This window comes from Cavia porcellus, unplaced genomic scaffold (genome assembly GCF_034190915.1).
Source record: "Cavia porcellus strain 051 isolate PalLab524CR breed Dunkin Hartley unplaced genomic scaffold, mCavPor4.1 scaffold_21, whole genome shotgun sequence".
Lineage (NCBI taxonomy): Eukaryota > Metazoa > Chordata > Mammalia > Rodentia > Caviidae > Cavia > Cavia porcellus.
Window position 1 is genome coordinate 33,370,454 of NW_026947504.1, and position 21,332 is coordinate 33,391,785.

The 21,332-nt window shown below is 34.4% G+C and overlaps 1 protein-coding gene across 3 annotated transcripts in view; it reads left to right on the forward strand.

The window, feature by feature from the left end:
• Positions 1 to 20,235, forward strand: part of Cdk8 (cyclin dependent kinase 8) — a 130,463-nt gene extending 110,228 nt beyond the window's left edge. For 2 of the 3 annotated variants that reach the window (XM_063232541.1, XM_063232539.1), the window contains exons 6-13: positions 2,055 to 2,186; positions 8,525 to 8,668; positions 11,003 to 11,072; positions 12,031 to 12,103; positions 15,511 to 15,608; positions 16,463 to 16,541; positions 16,662 to 16,820; positions 18,936 to 20,235. In XM_063232541.1, coding sequence (XP_063088611.1) covers positions 2,055 to 2,186; positions 8,525 to 8,668; positions 11,003 to 11,072; positions 12,031 to 12,103; positions 15,511 to 15,608; positions 16,463 to 16,541; positions 16,662 to 16,820; positions 18,936 to 19,061 — 881 coding nt within the window. In that variant the 3' untranslated portion in view covers positions 19,062 to 20,235. The remainder of the gene's footprint in view (positions 1 to 2,054; positions 2,187 to 8,524; positions 8,669 to 11,002; positions 11,073 to 12,030; positions 12,104 to 15,510; positions 15,609 to 16,462; positions 16,542 to 16,661; positions 16,821 to 18,935) is intronic. The other variant, XM_063232540.1, reaches the window with a different exon arrangement.
• Positions 20,236 to 21,332: the final 1,097 nt, after the last annotated feature.

Below are 21,332 nucleotides of genomic sequence, written 5' to 3' on the forward strand. Positions count from 1 at the left end.
GACATTCTCTAGTGACAAAAGTGTTCTAATTATAAAACAAGCTGTGCAAGTTTCCTAGAAACCTCTGCCTTCATTAAACACAGCCTATGGAGGCTTCTGTCCCTGTTAGAGGCCAGCCTCATCTTGACTCACAAGGGCATACAGTATGTGATAATTCTGCCATCAGTCTTGTTCACCTGAACCTCACTGGGTGAGAACATATACTTCTTTTGAATTCATTTAGATTGAGAGTTCCAAACTATAGGGCCAGGTAGGTACAGAACCTTAAGTTCTGTTAGACTGTCAGTAGCTGTAGACCTTTGCCTAATGGGAAAAAAGTTGGTGGGCATTATGTTCCCTGATGTGTTTTTTGATAGCTGTTTTCTTATATATCCAGGCAAAAATTTACCCAGTTCTTGTTATAACCTGCAAGGCTGAAATGAAATTTATTTATCTTAACTGGTTATTTTTCTCATTGTCAGTTATAAGTTGTGTTTGTCACTTACATTTAGTTTGTTTTGTGTGTGTAGAAGAAATTAATTAAATTTTATTAATTTGAAGACTGCAGGATTGTGAGAGCATATAATAAAGTTAATAATAATTTCTGGTTGCAAGGTTTAATACGCATTGGAAGTATCAGCTGACTTCTACCACTTTACCAACAAAGAAAGCCTTTGAGAGTTTTTAACCCTTTTCCCTATTCTTCCTTTTAAATCCCTCAGATTCACTTTGCACTTCCAGTTAGACTCTTGAAGTACTCTTTTATAATATCAACTTTGCAGCTCTTAGCTATGAGACTATGTGACACAGTTTGGTGTACGCCAACCCACTGGCCTTATTTGAGAACCAGGCACAGTTAGTACTCACCCTGGTATCATCAAGTATCGTAAGTTTGTAGGTGCCTGTCCTATACTGGTTTGCTGCCATCAAATTTAAATGCAACTTCAAGGGATGCAAAATAGAAAAGACAAAGAGTAGATATAAATGTGATCCTCACTATATGGTCTGGGAAAACCTGAGGATAGTTTGGAGTTACAGTTCTGTGTAAAACATATGGTGTTAGCCAGTTTGGACAACATTAAAGCCTTCCTACTTAAGAGGAAATATTAGTTCTTCTGGAAATCAGTATTTAATAAGCTGACACATTTTAATTCTTTACCAACTTTTAAAATGTATTTTCCCTCCATAATTAATTAGAGGAAAGCTTACTTTACTTAAAAATATGTATATAGGAGAATAAAATGAAACATGCCCAATAGTAGATGAATCTTGAAAATTTGAATAGGTGGTATGAATTGTGGTCATTCAACAAATATTAAGCAAAAGTATGTGTAATGACCCTATATGTAATACTGTTAGCAACAGAGAAATAAAAAGCAGAGTTTGGTCTTTAAGAAGATTATGGTTTAACAGGATAAAGTAGCTATGTAAAATTTTAAACTCTGTGAAATGCCACAAACTGTATCAGTGTTCAGTGCTAGCTCTGAGTTTGAGTTTATGACTTCTCAAATCTCAGTTTCCTCATCTGAAAATGAATATGGTTGAATTAGATGATCTTTAAAGTTTCTGGCTTAAAGAAATAATGTGTTAAAATTAAGTTAGTGAAATTCAGCCCAAATGAGGGAAATAGTAGTGGTAAATTGCGATTTGGTCAGCTTCTGATTATAATAGTGAACAGGCTTATTGATGCAAATAATGGAAAGCTTTACTCTAACAGTGCACGAGACAGGTACAAAGAATGGAAATGCAGTCCAGCAACTCTGTCTCTAGTGATGATGTGACAGATGAAAAGAAATTTGCTCAGAGGAGTAGGGTCACTTGTGACCTCTGGCAGCAAAGCTTATGTGTAACTCGGTTAAAGAGTTGGGTGACAGTAGTTCCAAAAGAATGAATATCTCAAACTTGTATTACATATTTAGACTTCTAAAAAAGGGTAAGATGTTTTACAGTTTTCTTCATCCCCCAGATTTTAGCACATTTTTCATATCCTAACTAAATAGTGATAGTAAAATTAGACTAATCAGACTTACAAAAATCTGTTTACTTAATGTTACCTATTTTTTATTATTTTACAGCTGATATGGGCTTTGCCCGGTTATTTAATTCACCTTTGAAGCCTTTAGCAGATTTGGATCCAGTGGTTGTAACATTCTGGTACCGAGCTCCAGAACTACTGCTTGGAGCAAGGCATTATACCAAAGCTATTGGTGAGTAGAACCAATTAAAATTCCATGACTTTAAAAATTTCTGTAAAAAAAATACTTAGTTTTGTATTTTTACAATCAGGTAGTATAACAAATTATAAAAGTAAGAGCAAAAACAAACTCAAAATTTCACTACCTAGTACTGTTGTCATTACTATTAGCACAACTGCATAGAAAGATATTCACAGATTTTTTAAATAAATGAAATGGGCTCAGACTCTATTCTGTTTTAAGTAAAAGATTACATTTAATTTTACTTACAAAGAGAAATAGGATAGTAAACTTTAAAAGTGCTTGAACTTCAGATAAATGTTTCTTTGACCCAAAGAAATGCTAACTTCTTAGTGCATTTTAATCCCCTTCTCCATTATTGATGGTATTGATTTACTGCCCTTTTGGGAAGAATTAGGAAATGAGTACTCATGTATTTCTTCTCTTACCTATGTCTCAATTTGTAAACAGTGCTAGTCATGTCATCATCACTGTGTCACTATTTATAATTTTGTTTGCTAACCATAGTTCCCAGCTGTTTATACATAAGTTATATATTTGATGAATGTAATACTCAGCTGCTTCAGCATTTTTTCTTCTGCTTATCCGTTACTGACATCTTCATGCTGCTTCATTTTATTTGACTAAAAATTCTCTGTAATAGTTTTTCTTACGTGCTTTGCCCATGCTTATGACTTCTTTAACTTATTCTGTATTCTCCAAGATGTCACGAAATCTGTGTTTCTTTTACGACTAACTCCATTTTGGGTTCTTCTATTCTTACTTAATTGCTCTCCAGGTCTTCTATACCATCACATTGAAACTTTTTCTGTTTTTAGTCCTCTGGTTGAATCTCTTTCTGGATCCTATGACTTTATCTCTTATTTTTCTACAGTATATTCTTTTGTAATTTTCTTTGGCAAGGTATCATAAATTTTCTAACTAAAGAATATCACACTTGATAGGCAAGGTTTTTAATTGTAGGTACTAAATCATGTTCCCTTTGAACCTTGATACCTTGTTTTCCAGCATTAGTGTAGCTAATGAAGTCTCATGTCAATCTTGTTTTCAGTCACTGCTAGGTACCTGGGGGTAGAATCCCTTGCTGAAACAGAGGACTTCTTATGTGCAACTGAACAGCAGTAATGTGCACTGAGGCCTTCTTATTTTCACATTTCACCATGATTTGCTGGGCATAGGCTGAAGTTCATGTCCTGCGTGTTGGGAAGATTTTCTTGTGTAATCTTTTTATTTACTTCTCAAGTGTTTTCTATTCTTTATGACTCAGTGTGGTCAAATGTTGAACTTCTCAAGTTGATCCTTTATGCTGCTTTTTCACTTATAGTTTTCTTTTCTAGGAATTCTTTTTTTTCTGATTTTTGCTTTTTCATCATATCTTGTATTGTTTTTAGGAAAAGAACTTCTCAAATATCTATGAGGACAGTCTTTCTTTGTTTGCAATTTATATGTACCCAGAATATTATCTTTTTTCTTTGTAGGTATTCTTTTTTCACTCGTATGTCTTGATCTCACCTTCTGTGTGACAAGTATTCTTTGACTGTTTGGTGACCTTCAACTTGTCCCTTTATGAATCATTTTACAGAAAAGCCACTTGGACTTTTGTATACTTTATGGGACTGATAGATTGATGACTATACTGTGTAGTCGCAGACCACAATTTGCTGGAGAAACCCTAAATGCAAGAATGCACAATCTGTTATCTGAGGCCATTCAGCGTCTTCAAGGAAGGATTCCCTCAATTTTTGACCTAAACTCAGTGTCAACCCAGGGGAGTTGTAGTGAGTTGGGAGGAGTATCTATTGATTAAAAGATTGAGTTTATAACTGGTATTTTCTAGCATAAAACCTTCAGCAGAGCTGAATAGGGCAAATATACTTTCCACTGAACAGCAGTACTGTGGACTGAGGCCTTCTCTGAACTGTTTCATTGCTTTTAATCCTCTACAGATGTTTTTATGTGTCTGCTTAGAATAGTTCTTTCACATGACCAGTTTCTTCTTTTAATCAAAATACCTTTTCACAGAGAATTTCCTCAGTCACAGTGTAAAGTAAGCTTCCCTCTATCATACTTCTGCCTTACTGCCTACATTGCCCTGGACATTCCCAGAACCCCCCTAAACAGATCTCATCTTCCTATTCAAATGGGAAGCCAGTGCATTCCAGATGTGCAGTGAGAACTCATTGCTCTTTTGAAGAAGTGAGTGATTTGTGTCCCTGACAGTCTCTTCCTATCCATTTTGTTACTGGGACTTGCACTGTTAGGATTCTACTGCCATTTAATGTAGCTTTTTGAAGATGGAAGGATAAATGCTTGTGATCACTCTCTTTTATTAATCTAGACTCCAACATGTCTTTGAAAAATTTTATGTTCAGTTTTCTTCGTGCATGCTTTGAGATCACATTTTATTTTATAGAAAAATAAATACATGAGTAAGTCAGTTGGTATTCTCTGCACTGTCTTCGAAACTCTTCTATAAATCCAAAATTATTGCAAAATATATCTATCTTTTTAAAAACAAGCTAGAAAGAAAAATACAAATTATTTAGGCTAGTCCTATTGTTTAATACATGTTATTTCCCAGAGAAATTTGTTCCACCTAGGAAATGAATATTCTGAGGTATTGTTACATTTCATAAGACATATTAACAGACTATACAAATAAAGAAATAAACACTGATCTGTGCTTTACTTGACTGAACTCTTGAGATTTTGAATTGAGTAAAAAATATAATACTATGGAAACTTGTGGCTCTCGCTCATTATCTTGTTTTTCCCAGGAAATTTATTTTTATTGGAAACGTTATGAAAAGTCATATAATTTTATTAAGAACAATCTTTAGTCCAGAGGTTTTAGTGCAAACTGTGCGCATAAAACTAAACCACCAGTGATTGGGAAGATAAATTCCCTTGTTTCCATAGCTGTGTAACTAGGAAGAAGACCTGTTTTCATGTTTATCTCCCGCTTGATCATCACCAATATCAAAATTTAGAGAACTACTATGGAAACTTTTTAAAATTCAAGAGAAACCAATATGATTGCAAATTGTGAACTTTACCCTTAAGAAGTTTATTGTCTGCCTGAGAAGGTTAATGTGAATAGATGTGTAAAATGACTTTGCCCTCTTTGAACAGTAGAAGTAGCAAAGATCACCTGCCTTTTAAGTTTAGCTCTGTCATAGTAGGGACTGGGTTTAAATGGAGTATTTAGTCCTGTAGCTTCACTTTCTGAAAGTGAGAATTTACCTTGAGTCACCTCTTAGATCTGTTTCAACTTGGCTTTAGATAAAAATAACTGCTTTCTGGGTAATAGGGCACTCACAAAGCTGCAAATGATTAAAACCAACATCAGTGTCATTTCTTCAGCAATGGTGATCTTCATCCCTGTCCCCATGTATCTGATTTGGCTAGGGAACCATCTTGGAGAACACTTTTACCTGTCAAAACATTGACTCCTAATGCAGAACCAGGCATGGTGGTGCACACTTGTAAGTAATCCTGGCACTCAGAAGGTTGAGGCAGGAGTGTGAATTTGAGGCCCATTTGGGCTAAATGCATAGCAAGACCCTGATCTCAAAAAAATGAAACTAAACAAAAATTATGATGTAGTTATATAGCTGTTTTTTGTTTGAGAGAAATCATACATATGCCACTTTTTAAAATACGCTTTAAAACATAAAAGTAAGGTAGTATAAAATGGATCTTTCCTATATTTCAGCCTCTATCCCTTGCTCCCATTCTTCCTGTTAACTGTAAGGATAGCCTAAATGTTTGTTCAGTGCAGTGCACAGGAGATTTCTTACACTGTTCTTAAAGCTTCCCATCAGGAACTTTATTAGCATGTTGACTTCCCTGTCTGGTAGCAGTGGTGTGAAGAAGCCTTGTAGTTGAAAGGGCATATAATTTGGTGAATGCATTCATGTGGTCATTTTAAACCCCACCTTTAGAAGGGTTGCATCTGTTGGAATTCAGTGGATGTGTTAAACTGAGGGCTACTAAGGGAGCAAAAACATGGCGAAAAGACCTGGTCAGGACCCATCAAATTAATATGCTCCTGCCCTCTGCTACAAGCAAATTTAGGGTATGATCATTCACTCAGTCTTACATACTGCAAGCTGAATCATTAAACCAGAGAGAGAGAGGAAAGAGAGTATAGGCTAATAAACATAATCCTGGGGACAAATTTGTTTTAATAATTATTCGTTTGAGTCAGGAGAGGGTTGTAAGAGAGAGAGGTAGAGCCAAAACTCTAATTAATTATCACCAAAACAACATTAAATTTTAAGTTCATCCTCAAATAGCTGAACTATCAGGTAGCTTTCTGCTACCTGAAATATCTAGTAAGATAAGGAGATGAAAATTTGGTTTTTATCAAGATAAAACTTTGCTATAAACACCTATGGATTAAAATATTATTTCCAACATTTTCCCTTCCAACATAGCATGTGCCAGTTACTAACTACTTGGCCAGATTAGTTCAGTAGCTATATAAGAACATTACACACCTTGAGATGTGGATGACTTCTCATGTTCTTAATTTGGAAAGCCTTCCTGGAAGGAGTTAAGCAGTGAAGTGAGCGGGAAAAACAATACGAAAAATACATACAATTTAGTAAGGAGAAACTTGCAGAGACTTAGAAATTTCTCTGAAATAACAGTCTAATCAGCTAATTGGCAGTTCATGACTAATGTCAAGATAAGGATTTTGAAGAAAAGGGCAGTGAAACTAATACAGGTGAGAGATAGTAGGAGATATAAACAAAGAGGTTTTGGGGGCAAGATTAACCAGGATTCATAAACTACTTTTTCCTACTTACCAGACTTTTTATTTTAAAACCAGTATTGTTTTTATGATAGCTAAACAATTTTTCTCTCATCTTTCTTTACATATTTAATTTTATTCTTTGAAATTTTTAATAGGTGAACAGACTTTTACTATGTCTTCTTTGTTCCATGAGTAGAGTTTTAAACATACAAAATGATCTGTCATTCCTTTTTGTGATCTTGCTTCAGTTAGCTTGCTTCTCTGGCATTAAGATTATGAGAGATCAGATTTATATGGGATAGCCATTTGCAAAAATGGCATCCTTTTTAAAATCACTTCTGGTCAGACAGTGACTCTTCTATGTATAGATTATTAACTTGCTATTCTGAAATGTAAATATGATTTTACATTACATTAAATGACTGTGTTTCAATTTTGAAGTTTAGAAGTTCTCTTGAGTTTTTTTCTCATCCTTCACATGATAGTTACTAATACACCAGATCAATGAGCTTCAACAAGATATTTTTGTTTCTTTGATTGCTTGATACTATGGTTATTAATTATTTGCCATAGATACTATTTAAGTTAGTTAGAAACCACTTATTGACTATCTACTATGCGCACAACATTGTATTCAGTGCAGGGAAAAATAACATTTTCAATTTGATTTCATTAAGAGTAGAATCTAATGGTTTTAGCTTCAGATTCTAAATTGACATGTAGATCGTCATCCCTGTGTTATTTTATATTAAACACAAATTTAATAAAAGTTAACTGATATCTTGCCAGTGAAGGGAATTGACTTTGTTGCAGACAGAAAAATATATTTGCCAACTATTGTAAATAATATTACTAATTTATAGCCTTCATAGCCACTTTAAAGGTAGTAGATAGGCTTTATATGTTTAATATGTTTATATTTTCTCATTCTACTTACTAAATACTCAGGTTTACAAAAGTGGACACTGCTATACCATAAAGAAACACATTGAAAGAAAAACTGCCAAAGTAGAAATACTGTTTTATCTGAGCATTTGAGGTCATCCATTGTATTTTACTCATAAAAATGGCACCTTGCTAAGTGGTTGTTAGAATTTGCAAATAAGACAAAGGTACCATAAAAATTGGTGCTGATTGTTTTTGACAAGAGCCCAATTTCAAAGGTTGTTTGTGTTTTCTGTTTACTTTTTTGTTTAGTTTGTGATTTCCATGCTCCATAAGCAGCTTTATATGAATTTCATAGATAAAGTTAATGTTTAAAGTATTAAAACCACCAGAAACCAAGTTAGTAAGTTTTATTAGGCTTAGAATAAATCCACTGGGTGGAATAGAGGTTAATAAAGAATGAAAAATTTGGGTGGGTAGGGTGGAAATACATATATTTATAATGTTGTGATATAGTAATTGTAATTGCTTAGGAATTAATATGACTTACTAGGGAAAAAAAAGAGAAAAACACTCCCCATCAAAGTAGAAATGCATTTTCTTTTGGAAAGAACCACTTTATTTTCCTCCTTTCTTTTTCTTTTTTCCTTTTTTCTTTCTTTTTTTTCTTTTTATTTTAAAGATATTTGGGCTATAGGGTGTATATTTGCAGAACTACTAACGTCAGAACCAATATTTCACTGTCGACAAGAGGACATCAAAACTAGTAATCCTTATCACCATGACCAGCTGGACAGAATATTCAATGTAATGGGATTTCCTGCAGGTACACATTATGATTTTGTTTTCATTTTTAAATCACTGTTGTTTGAACTTTATTGGAAAGGTATATATTTTTGGCTGATGAAAGCTACTTTTATTTGATTTCTTCATTTTTGTGACTTGACATTTATCATAAATTCATAGCAGTAGTCAGCAAAATTTGTGGAATTCACATGTTAGCATGAAAATATTTCTGGGTTTCCTGAAGTTGAGAATTTTGGTTTATTCTGTTTGCTTTTTTGTTTTATTTGTTTGATATTTGAAACAATACAAATTTTATAATATCTGTGTTGAAAAGATGCCTTTAGTTCTTACCAAGTAGGAGCTATAAAAATCAGTAGTGGAGTTTTAATTCTGGCAGCTTATTTAATACTATTACTACTTGGCATTTGAATACCAACTTTGAATATTATTCAAATACAGGGTGCTGTACCAAATCACATTATGTTGACCAATCGTATTTTTGTTTTCTAATCCTTGTCAATAAGTCTGTTGTTTTCATTATTCTCTTAGGACATCAAGACTATGGGTAAAAGTCAAAATGCTCCATGATGAGTTAGCCATTGCTTTGCAACAGGGAGAAAATGTATAGATGCCCTATCTCTGACATCATCACATCCATCTGTATCCCAGTTTCTAGATAATAACCACAGCTTGCCAGTTCATCAGTTTCCCAGGACTGGGTAGAAGTCCAGAATAATAAAAACTTATGTAAAACACCTAAATAATTCTGGCTAGTCAGGTGCTTAATAGAAGTTATATCTTACTAGGAATATTTCTCAGATCACTATAACTCAACACTCATATGAATGTCTGAGAATTTTAATTCCATATTTCTTTGTAAGGATATTAATTATCAGTAAGTGCAGAATACCCACATAAATACTACCTTTCTCCAAAATTGATTTATAGTTTTTGGAAGACCATTTTGTTGTGACTGGATTTTCATTTATTGCCAAATATTTATTGAGTGCCTCCCATGTCAGATACTGTCTTGGGTAAAAACTATTGATACAATATTGATAATATTGGAGTTTACATTATACTGCTGCAAGTAAAATGTTTTTAAAAATAGATAATTAGTTGAGTAGATTGAGAGTGGTCTTGTGTTGTCTTATTGTTTCTGAATTTATCCACTCTTTCTGAGGCCCACAGGGAGAGGGAGGGATATGGTTGAGGGAGTTGTTCAGGAGTTAAGGTGACCTCAGTTTATAAGGCGCCTTGGGAAAAGCAAGCCAGCAGAATTTATATCTGATACATTGCAGAGTGAGAATCCTTAAATTCTTGAGTACTAGAGATGTGATTTATGTTCTGTTCAGCAATGATTAGTATGGCAGTAGTATGTAAAATTAGTTAAAGAAGTAAGTAAAATCAGGAAACCAGCTGCTTGCTATAGCGCTACTACAGCTGTAAAATGTCAATAAGGTGAAGAATGAAGGACACAATTTTTAGGAGGCAGTGTTTAATTGAGAGAAGATTAAAAGATTATCTCAGGATTTCTGCCTTGAGAAACTGGCAAAATGAAGAAATACTGGAACAGGGAAATTGTTAAGGCAAAAATTCTATTTAGGAGTTAAAGTCATGTGACGTCTATAGATGCTAAGTAACAGATTTTTAACAAGTTCAAAAACTAGCAAACCTCTTTAGGCACTTAAAGCTAAAGGTGTTGTTAAACTGCCTGGTACAGGGCTGGGCACCAATAGACTGTCAGTAACAGCCCCCTGATGATGATGGAAGAAAGTTAGCAAGTCCGGTGCCAGTAAAATTGAGACTGAGCAGGACTAGTTAACGTAACAGCTGACTTACTAATATATGGATTATATCCCACTCTGATCTACTACAATTATTACTGCTTACCTTGATCACTAGTGTCAAGAAAATATTTAATAAAGTGAAAGAGTGGCCATATCATAAAGAGAAGTGTTATCTTAAAGCCAGTGAGGGGAAAGATCTTGAATTTCTCATTGAGAATACTAATTACTGATTTAACAAAGAAATTTGATGGAAAAAGGAAAAGAAGTGATTTTACTAATAGGAATAATAATAGTTATTCGTAACTTACCCCTTCTAGTGATAAAATTAAAACAACTTATAGGAAGCCACAGAGAAAACAAGAGGTTTATGATGGAAAAGATAAATAGAGATATGTAAAGCTACAAAGAGATCACGAATTACATTTATAGTTTGAGATGTTTGCTGTAGCAGAGCAGTTTTTTGAAGTCTGGACTTTTATAAAGGTTTAAAAATCAGAAAACCTAATGAAATGTAAGTAGTAATTATTTAAATTTTTGAGAATAGGAATTTAGGCAACATAAAGATTTATCGATGTATTTCACAGATAAAGATTGGGAAGATATAAAAAAGATGCCCGAACATTCAACATTAATGAAAGATTTCAGAAGAAATACGTAAGTTGGAAAGAAAATGGACCCTTTGCTGATTTTAACTTTTCAGAATACACAGTATGAAATTGAATGTTCAAAATAATGGAGTATTAACCATAAGATTACTCAGTAGTTTTACATATTTAGTCTTAATGTCTTATGATGTAAGTCTTCATTTCTTATGATGCTATAGTGATGATATAGAAGTGACTAACATAAATAGCTGATTTAAATATGAGAAAAAATCAATTCATTTATTTTCATATTTACAACTTTCTGGAAGCTACATATTAGTGAGAAGTACTACACCTTGGAGAAATAAAACTAAACAAACCTTGGTAATAGATACTTGCCTACTAAATAGGTTATGTAATCATTTATCCAATTTTTAAAATGAGAAATATGAATATTTATTATGTAAGGCTAGTGGTTAATATAGTCCAATTTATAAACCTATAAAAATGTATTTTAAATTTGATGAAGACTGGGTTAGACTTTTGGCCTAATTATTTTAAAATAATTGTTAACATAATTAATTCATTGCCAGATGTGGTGGTGCACGTCTATAATCCTAGTACTCAGCAGGCCAAGGCAGGAGGATCAAGGATCGTTGTAAATTCAGGCCAAACCTGGACTACAAAGTGAGCTCAAAGCCAGCCTGAACTGCATAGCGAGGCGCTAAATAAGACAGGGAAAAAATGAAAAGATAATGCTCATGGGAGTATTGTTATCACAGTGTATGTTAATCATTAAATTGTATTGCATTTAATCATCGGTATCCAGTTACATATGAGTACTGTAAATAGTGAATGAAATATAAAATTGATTTAACGCTACTTTTTAAATTCTTACCACATCATTTTATATATAGATATATAGATATAGATGTCAGTTATCAAAATAATTCTATTTAGAAGGATAGTACCCAATGTTAAATTAATCTGTAATCTTACATAGATATTTCATAGTGTTTCTTTTTCAGGTATACCAACTGCAGCCTTATCAAGTATATGGAAAAACATAAAGTTAAACCAGATAGTAAAGCATTCCATTTGGTAAGCTTTGATAAAATTACTAATGAAATGTATCCCCCCCCTTCCCATTGACTAGCCCAAACGAAAGCTTTGTTGAGTCATTCTTTATGGTTACTTAGCACTTGTCAAGCACTTCAGTAGTAAATGCAGAGATCTGTTGGTGCATACCACTATGGCCATCCAAATATTTGTTTTTCCAAACCTGTGAAAAACATTTTTAAAATTACATGTATTGTTTTTTGTCAGGTTTTTTAATTTCAAGAATTTCAGAAATGTATTAGGAGAAAACAATTCTACCACTCAAATAATTTATGTATTTTATATTGCAAGTCTTGAAAAACTGATTAAAATTTTTTTGCCTCCCAAATTATCTCTTTTAAATTTAAGTATTAGGTATCTTTCATTGATGATATATATTCTTTGCTTTTTTTGGAAGAGTGTGAAAGATGGAATATTTATCAATGTGTTATGGAGAAATGTCCTAGAATTTAAATGAATCCAGGCACTAGCAAGGTAATTTATAATAAGATTATGTTTAGTTACTGCCAACTTAAATTTGTTTGCCATGAAATTTCCACTACTATTCTACTGTAATTAAAAATGTTTTTTTAGTTTTATATTTTCAAGAAAGGGTTTATGATATAAAAGAATTTGTGAAGCAAATTGTATTTTGTTTGGCTTAAAATTCTTTCAGTTCCTATTCCCAGCTATTCTTAAATGGAAATTCTTTTACCTTGAACCGTTTAAACTTTTCTTTATAGTAACCAAATCACTTTTCAAACATTTCTGCTTCTGTTTCTGCTATTTTTCTTCCTCTGTCTATTGCTTCTGCTACTAAATTTTCCACTTGCTAATATGCCATATCATTTTTATATTGTGTATATCATTATCTATGAGCATTTAAAAAGCAGTGTTTAACATGTTATATTACCACATAATGTATAATTCATATAATGATTTATTCTAATGTGCTTGCAACAGGACCCAAATTGGGAAATTAATCACTCAAAATTATGGCCTTACTCTAACAAAATAATGATAATGATGGTTGCCTAAAAGTCATTTTTTAGGGTAGTGGTGGCAAACCCATGGCACCCCTGTTTTTATTTTAAGAAGAATGTTCATGTATGAGTTGGTTTTTTTCTTAACTAATACCTGTTTCAGGTTTAATTTGCAGTGTTGGCATTTTGTGATAATTAAGTGGGCTTTGGGTCACTGTTTGGACACCTGTCTCTAAAAGGTTTGCTGTCACGATTTAGGGGAATGACTCTACCGTTCTCAAGTTCCTCTGTAGCGTGACTCTATCAGCATCACTGCAACTACAGAAATGGTCTGTTTTTGTTTTTTTGAGACAAGGTCTCAATATACTCTTCAGGCTGGCCTTGAGCTCACTCAGGCTGGTCTCAAATTTGCAAAAATCTTCCTACTTCAAGCTCCCAAGTGCTGGGATCATAGGCATGTGCCACCGCACCTGGCTCATAATCTTTTCTTACAGTTTATTTTCTTGTATTTACTGAGATGTTCTGGCTTAATTATTGGTAATCATGGGTTGTCCCATTTGAAAACTTGATTAAAATCTCATTAAGTTTACTTCATTTTCAAAATACTTGCCATTGCCATGTTCAGGCTCTCATCTTTGACCCCAAAAATAAAAATGGGCTTCAGTTGAAATATCAGGTCATTAAATTAAATTTGAATCTCACCATCCTAGCATTTTATCAACAGTTTAAAATATCTTACTTTCTGTTGTTGAGTGAATTATGTCATTTTCCATTAAATTTCAGTGTATCTGTTAGTGCATTGATTTTCAAGCTATGATCCCAGTTCAGCAGCAAAGGTGACACCTTGGAATTTGCTAGAAATCTAGGTTTTTGGACTTCCGCCCAGATTCACCAATTAGAAACTCTGGGAACCAGGAACCAGCAGTCTGTGGGTGATTCTATTGTATGCTAGGTGATTGTACTGCACACTAAAAGTGCTTAGTGTCTGCTGTCTGAAAATACTGTATTAAGTCAAAGACTGTAAATTAAAACAGACCATAATTTAGTAATCTTATGTATTAGAACCAAGCTTTCTAAATTCATAGAGCCTTCAAGTAGCTATGTTTTAACTAGAAGGTACTGAATCTCTGTTACCAGAGTAGCATTTCTTTATGTGGCAGTAATAATAACTAACCCTTATACAAGGATTGATCAAAATATGCAGCGTTTCCTTTTTTTTTTCCAGATTCATTTTCGTAAAAGACATATTTGGTATTCTTTCAGAATGCTCCCCTGGTTCTAATACTGCTCACTCTTCTGGCAGCTTTCTAAAACAGTTCTGAAAGTCCCCTTCTTATGCCAATATTTATGAGGCATTATCAAAAATACAGCGAATACTGATGTCAAATGCCATGCAACAGAAAAGCAGGCTGTGAAAACAAGATGCGTGTCCTCTCCATCGTAGCACTGGATCTGGTGCTATGCAGCATCTGACTTCCTCAAAGTCAAACAACTGTACACAGTGAACATTTGGAATCAGTTCAGGATAGGGAGGCAGTCACAACCCTCAGAGGAGGACTTACTTCCACAGCTGCTTTAGAAAGTGGCAAGAGTGATGGGAGAAGTGTGTTCAAAGCAGAGAGGAGTGTCCTGAGGGGCATTCACGGCAGCATGCCTTTTACTACAGTAAATTTTTTTTTTTTTGAAAATTAAATTTTTCTGTATTTTTTTATTCCTCATTTAGTGAGTGTGTACTTCGTGTCAGGTACCATTATCATTACTTCCCATACACTGATTGATTTAATCTTGAAAACAAAACTGTGATATAGTAGATGGTATTTTTAATCTCCATTAAACAAATAGGGTGACATAGAAATTAAGTAACTAGCCCAACATTACTGCACTAATAGTATTATTTGAACCTAAGATTCAAACCAAGCAGTCTACTTTCAGAGTCTCTACTAGTGGTGTACTGCTGAATTATTTGGACTAGTGCAGCACTGTGCAGCAGAATGTTTTGTGATGTTCTTCACTTCACTATGTGTGGCTCTTGAACTCTTGGAACATACCTGATCTGCCTAAAATTTAATTCACTTTTACTGAATTTGAATCTAAACCTAAGAAGCCATATGTGGCTCGTGTATCATTTCATCTTCATAGGAAAAGATTGGAAAATACAAGAAATTTATTTTTGTTCTAAATTGTGTGGTTTTGATGATGAGGGGACAATTGGTGTAGAGTCAGAATCAAGTGAGATAATTGTCAAATTTATAATGTGAATTATTACATCTAATCTAGTACTTAGGGTTTGTTATTGTTGTTAACTTGGGGGAATTAATATTATCTGTATTGTAGTATGACGTATTACACACCCAGAACATGTACCACTTTCACATCTAACGGGTGATAATGGCAAAGCATTGACATTTTTATGATTTATGGTTTCAGCTTCAAAAGTTGCTTACCATGGACCCAATAAAGCGCATTACCTCAGAACAGGCTATGCAGGATCCCTATTTCTTAGAAGACCCACTTCCTACATCAGAGTAAGTGGTCAATATATTAACTTACCAACACAGTGCGATTTTGTGAGTGTTCTTTTAGTTGTCAACTCTTAAATTGCTACTGCTGTTAGATTGGGTCCCAGGGAAATGGTTATGATGAGCAAAAATTGAGCTCTGCTGATTGAAGTTGTCATAAGAGGCTTGACAGATAAGAGGCATTCCTGTTCATTTTTCACTTTATGAAATGATCACATTTGTTTCAGCAGTAAACCAGTTATTGAGTGACAAGTTGATTATTCATGCTGTATCTCTTTCAGATTCACTGGGATTACCTATTGCCTACAGTTACAGTTTTATATTCCAAAATTGCAATCCCATTCCCAAATAAATTTGTGTTTCTATTACAGCTTTTTACTTTTTTTTTTTTTTTTTTTTTTTTTTTGTCTTTTTCCTTTTTATCGGTACCAGGGATCGAACTCTAGACTGCCTGCTTGCAAGGCAGGCGCTTATGCTGCTGAGCTAAATCCCTAACCCCAGCTTTTTACTTTAAATGTAGAAGGGAACACTAGTAAAATAAAAGTTGGCTTTAAACAGTGACACATTCTAGCCAAAAGCTTTATCTTGGTTTATAAAAGAGTAATATTATTATAAAAGAAGAGAGTTGAGTCATATTAGATGATTATTGCTATACAATAAAAGGCCTTCCAAGAATCTGCTGAAATCTCATTTGTTAAAAGATTCATTCCATCACAGTTGTATAAAAGGTGCTTATCTTTAAAAATTATAGAAAATGACACCTATATTAGAAAATTAAAATTAAGACCACCTAAAAAAAAGCATTTAAAATATTCATTAGTGTTCTAAAGATCACTTTTTTTTCTTTTTCTTGGGATCAGTGTTTTTGCTGGTTGTCAAATCCCTTACCCAAAACGAGAATTTTTAACGGAAGAAGAACCTGATGACAAAGGAGACAAAGTAAGTATTAAAGTACAGTTAGCAATATCTTGTTCATGACCACCTCCCTGATGTTTTCAGTATGGCTATATTTTGTTCTTTTTCTGAGTTGAATTTTTTCTTTCTGTTTAACCAATTGAGAAGAACCAGCAGCAGCAGCAGGGCAATAACCACACTAATGGAACTGGCCACCCAGGGAATCAAGACAGCAGTCACACACAGGGACCCCCATTGAAAAAAGTGAGAGTTGTTCCTCCTACCACTACCTCAGGTGGACTAATCATGACCTCAGACTATCAGGTATTTCAAGTTTGTTTTGTACTGACCTGCCATGTCACTGTTTGTAGAGTGGCTTGTGACCATTGGAAAAAATGAAATATACATGATTGAGAAATACTGACCTCTGTGTAACTAGGGAAATACACTGGCATGGAAAAGTAATGGCAGTGGTACAGTAGGGAGGGATCAGACTTATGAACCGGTAAGACTTGGGATTATAAATTCAAATTATCCCATTTATTAACTGAGATAAGAAATAAGAACTTAGTTTTTTCATCTGTTAAATGAGACCAGTAAAACTCACCGGGAGGTGTCATCCCATTAGAAGTGATGTATCTTAGCAGCATTAGTTGATAGTGATTCAGACACTCCTTCCTTTTTATCGGTACCGGGGATCGAACTCATGAATGCCTGCTTGCAAGGCAGGTGCTTATGCCGCTGAGCTAAATCCCCAGCCCCTGATTCAGACACTCTTAGCATCATCATTTGAGATTGTGGTAAGAATTAAATGGGATGATATATTTCAAGGCACAGTGGCTAAAGCGTTTAATAGGTGATCCCAATTTTTATTATCATCATTAAAATTCTTAATGATATTTGTGATATACAGTATGCTTCTTAACTGATAGTGATGATTCTGTAACAGTAATAGCTTAATGAGTACTTACTGTTTGCTGGCTACTATACTAAGCATAAAACATCTGTAGTTTCCTTTTATCACTATGATAACTCGGAAGAAGTATCATTGCCATTTCAAGAAACTGAGGCCAACAGAGGTTAAATGGTTAAATGACTTCTACGAGACTTTTTTACAGGGGTAAAAGTTTCTGGGACTCAGAAACAGATTTGACCACAGAAGCTTTTTCATCTGTGTATTATCATCATTTCCCAACTAAAGTGGCGTTCAATGTGGGAATGATACTAGAAGCCTGGCCAATTAGTTATTTACGTACTAAAAAAGAAATTTATCTTACTATTACCATATTACAATCTATACTTACTGTTACCATCCTTAAAGAATTAAATATTAGCTGCTTTGGTTAAAGGAGAGTTTCTGCCTGCCACACCATGGAACACTTTGCCTGAAACATGATCCTCCCAGTTAACTTAACAGTGACTCAGAACATTGTGGGAGTTCGTTCGTGTTTGGTTCCGTGTCTTTTTCTCCCCATCCTAGTAGGGAAGGGTGGTCTCTCAGCTCAAGAGTGCATTTGCAGAGGATAGGGGACAGCATCTGTAGGATGAAGCAGAGTAGCATTCTGACCTTTGCTGCTGACACCAAGAAGAGGAACCTGTGCTGCCTGTTGGGTGAAGTGATTTCAGAAGCAGAATTTTTAACTACGATTTCACATGCTCACTCTTTTTTAAATACTATTTTTGCTAAGCTTGGCAGAATTTAGAATTATATAGCATTAAATATACTTTGAAGGAGAAATAATAAGTTATAGTTAATCTAAAACAGTGTCTTGGGAGCTACAATACAAAAGTGGTTCAGGAAAGGATATAATAATAGGAAAGATCAAAACTAGAGTATTCCTTATCACTGTTTTTTGCCCCCTTTTTTTACCACTATTAGAATTGAAAAAGAACACTCACCTTACATTTTATTTTTCACTTTCTTATATAAACTTGTAGAAGAAAATAAGATTGAATAATTTAAAGGCCATAAAAATATTTTAATGTCAACAGAATTGAGTCTCTGGTACCTTTTCTTGTAATATTTTCTTTAGTTATATGATTGTTGCAGGGTTCTGTTAAAAAATGAACATATAAATTAGCTTTGAAGTTCTTACTGTATGCGTCATTAAACTTAAGTGTAAGCCTCTCAAGCAAATTAATACTCATCAAGGAGATACAATGCAGCATAAAAAGAGAGTTACTATTCTGGAAAAATGTTTTATTTTCATAGCCTAATGGTAAAGCACTGCTTAGTGTTGTTAAAGGATTCAGGTGTTTGTTTGTGTGTGTGTTTGCTTGTTGTCATATTTAATTTTAAAGCTAGTGTCTAGCACAAATTGACATATCTTTACTTCCTTGATACATAAAGACACTTCAATCCCACCTCAGCCTTGCTGCTTGGGGCCTACCTACTCCTTAAAGGACCTGAGTCATATTTTTCCCTCATCTCCTTTCCAGCGTTCCAATCCACATGCTGCCTATCCCAACCCTGGACCAAGCACATCACAGCCCCAGAGCAGCATGGGATACTCAGCTACCTCCCAGCAGCCTCCACAGTACTCACATCAGACACATCGGTACTGAGCTGCATCGGAATCTTGTCAATGCACTGTTGCTAATGCTGCAGGGCTGACTGTGCAGCTCTCCGCAGGAACCTGGTATGGGCCATGAGAATGTACTGTACAACCACATCTTCAAAATGTCCAGTAGCCAAGTTCCACCACTTTTCACAGATTGGGGTAGTGGCTTCCAAGTTGTACCTATTTTGGAGTTAGACTTGAAAAGAAAGTGCTAGCACAGTTTGTGTTGTGGATTTGCTACTTCCATAGTTTACTTGACATGGTTCAGACTGACCAATGCATTTTTTTCAGTGACAGTCTGTAGCAATTGAAGCTGTGAAATGTGCTAGGGGCAAGCATTTGTCATTATATGTGGTGACTTTTTCAGTGTAACAACTTTATCTGACCAATAGTACACACAGACATAAAGTTTTAACTGGTACTTGAAAACAAAACAAAACAAAACAAAACACAGTATATGTTAACAAAATGACTCAAAGACTCAAAATGAGATTATTTTGGTACAACTTTCTTTCTAGTGTCTTATCAATGGGTTGATTCATTTTCTCCATTAATCAGTGTTTTTTGACCAAGAATATTGCTTGGATTCTTTTGAAAGTACAGAAAGCCACAGTTTTTCCAGAAAGGTTTCAAAACTCCCAAAGATTAATTTCCAACTTACAAGTTTTTTTATTTTCAATCTATGACTTGACTGGTATTAAAGCTGCTATTTGATAGTAATTAAATATGTTGTCATTGATAGAAACCTGTTTGGTTCAGCAAACAAACTAAAATGAATGTCATAGACAGTGTTTTATTTTTCCTGTTGGTGTTGCTGATTTGTGAGCATGCTTTAAGATAAAAAAAGCATGAATGATAACTTCCTTTAAAAGGTGCGGCATCCAATTCAGATAATTTGTCCTGATTTTAAAGTTGGTTGGTGTAGTGCTATTAAAATTTTGTTCAGTTAATTTTCTTTTTGCAAACTTGTTCGCACGTTGTTTAGGGTGCCCTTACTTCAGCAAAGGAGAAGGAGTAGGAGAGCCTTAGAATTTTTGAGGAAAAAAAAACCTATAACATACAATGTACTGTATCAAACTATTTTACATGAATGACACAAGTATTCTGAATTTAAAAAAAAGTTGAACATTGTTAAAAACAAGGTGTTATGTAATAAATTTATTTTTCATAAGTCAAAATATGGAGTCAGCTGTATTTTTTATGTGCACAAAGGGCTTTTTTGTTTTAATTTTAAAATGTGCTTTAACAAGTAGCCTCTGGATATATCTCTTCAGCTGTTTTTTATTAATAATATCTATGTTTTACAATGGAGTAAAGAGTTAGGTACAGACTCTTTCTGTTACACTTAGTACAGTCATGTAAGATGTGACATACACCTCTCAAACTAAAGAAATGATGACAGACCTTTAATGTCTGAAATAATCCCTGACATTCTCATGTTATACTGACAAAGATATGCCTGTTGATGCCAAATCACTTTTTTCCTTTTTTTTTTTTTTGACACAAAACACAAACTCAAATCTCAACTCTTTCATATAAAAACTTTTTGAAATATTCTATTGTTTTTTCATGTGTTTAATCCAGTGATTGTTTTCAAGCTCCGTGAATATGAGAGTCATCTGGAACATTTTCCCCCTAAGCATGTAGTCCTTGGAGTTGAGTCAGTAGGGTTAGGAAGGAACATGGGAGCCTCATTTTTAATGAGCTCGCCAGTGTTTCTGATGAAACAGTCTTTAGGAATGTGTTTTAGGGAAACAGCTGTAAGACATCTCACTTAAGCTGTTCTTAAGATTGAGCCAATTTATATGGCGTAGAGAAGAAGGCCCATCTCCTTTCTGACTTGAATTTTCTAAAGCAAAAGCCATTACAAGTTCTGCTCTTACGTGCCAGTGTCCAGGGGCTGAGCTGAAGTCTTAAGATTTCCTTCGTTATGGTGCCATTTCCTGAGAGATCCTACCCAGTCTTGTGGTGTTAACCCTACTGGTGGTTGATTATTAGCTTCTCATGTCCGGCCTACTTTATGCTTGAGCTCCAGGTTCCATCTGTGGCAGATGACATCCACATGTCACTCCCATCAACATGCTTTATCCTGTTGCCCACCGTAATTTTTCTACATAGTATTTATCACCTCACTAGTGACATCTGGCTTAAGCTTCCTGAGAGCAGGGATCCTCTTTCATTGCAGAACTCACCGCTGGTTCCACATTTGTACCCTAGATGAAGCCACTCAGGTATATTGCTTAATAGGCAGATGGTTCCCAAGTTTCCAGTATAG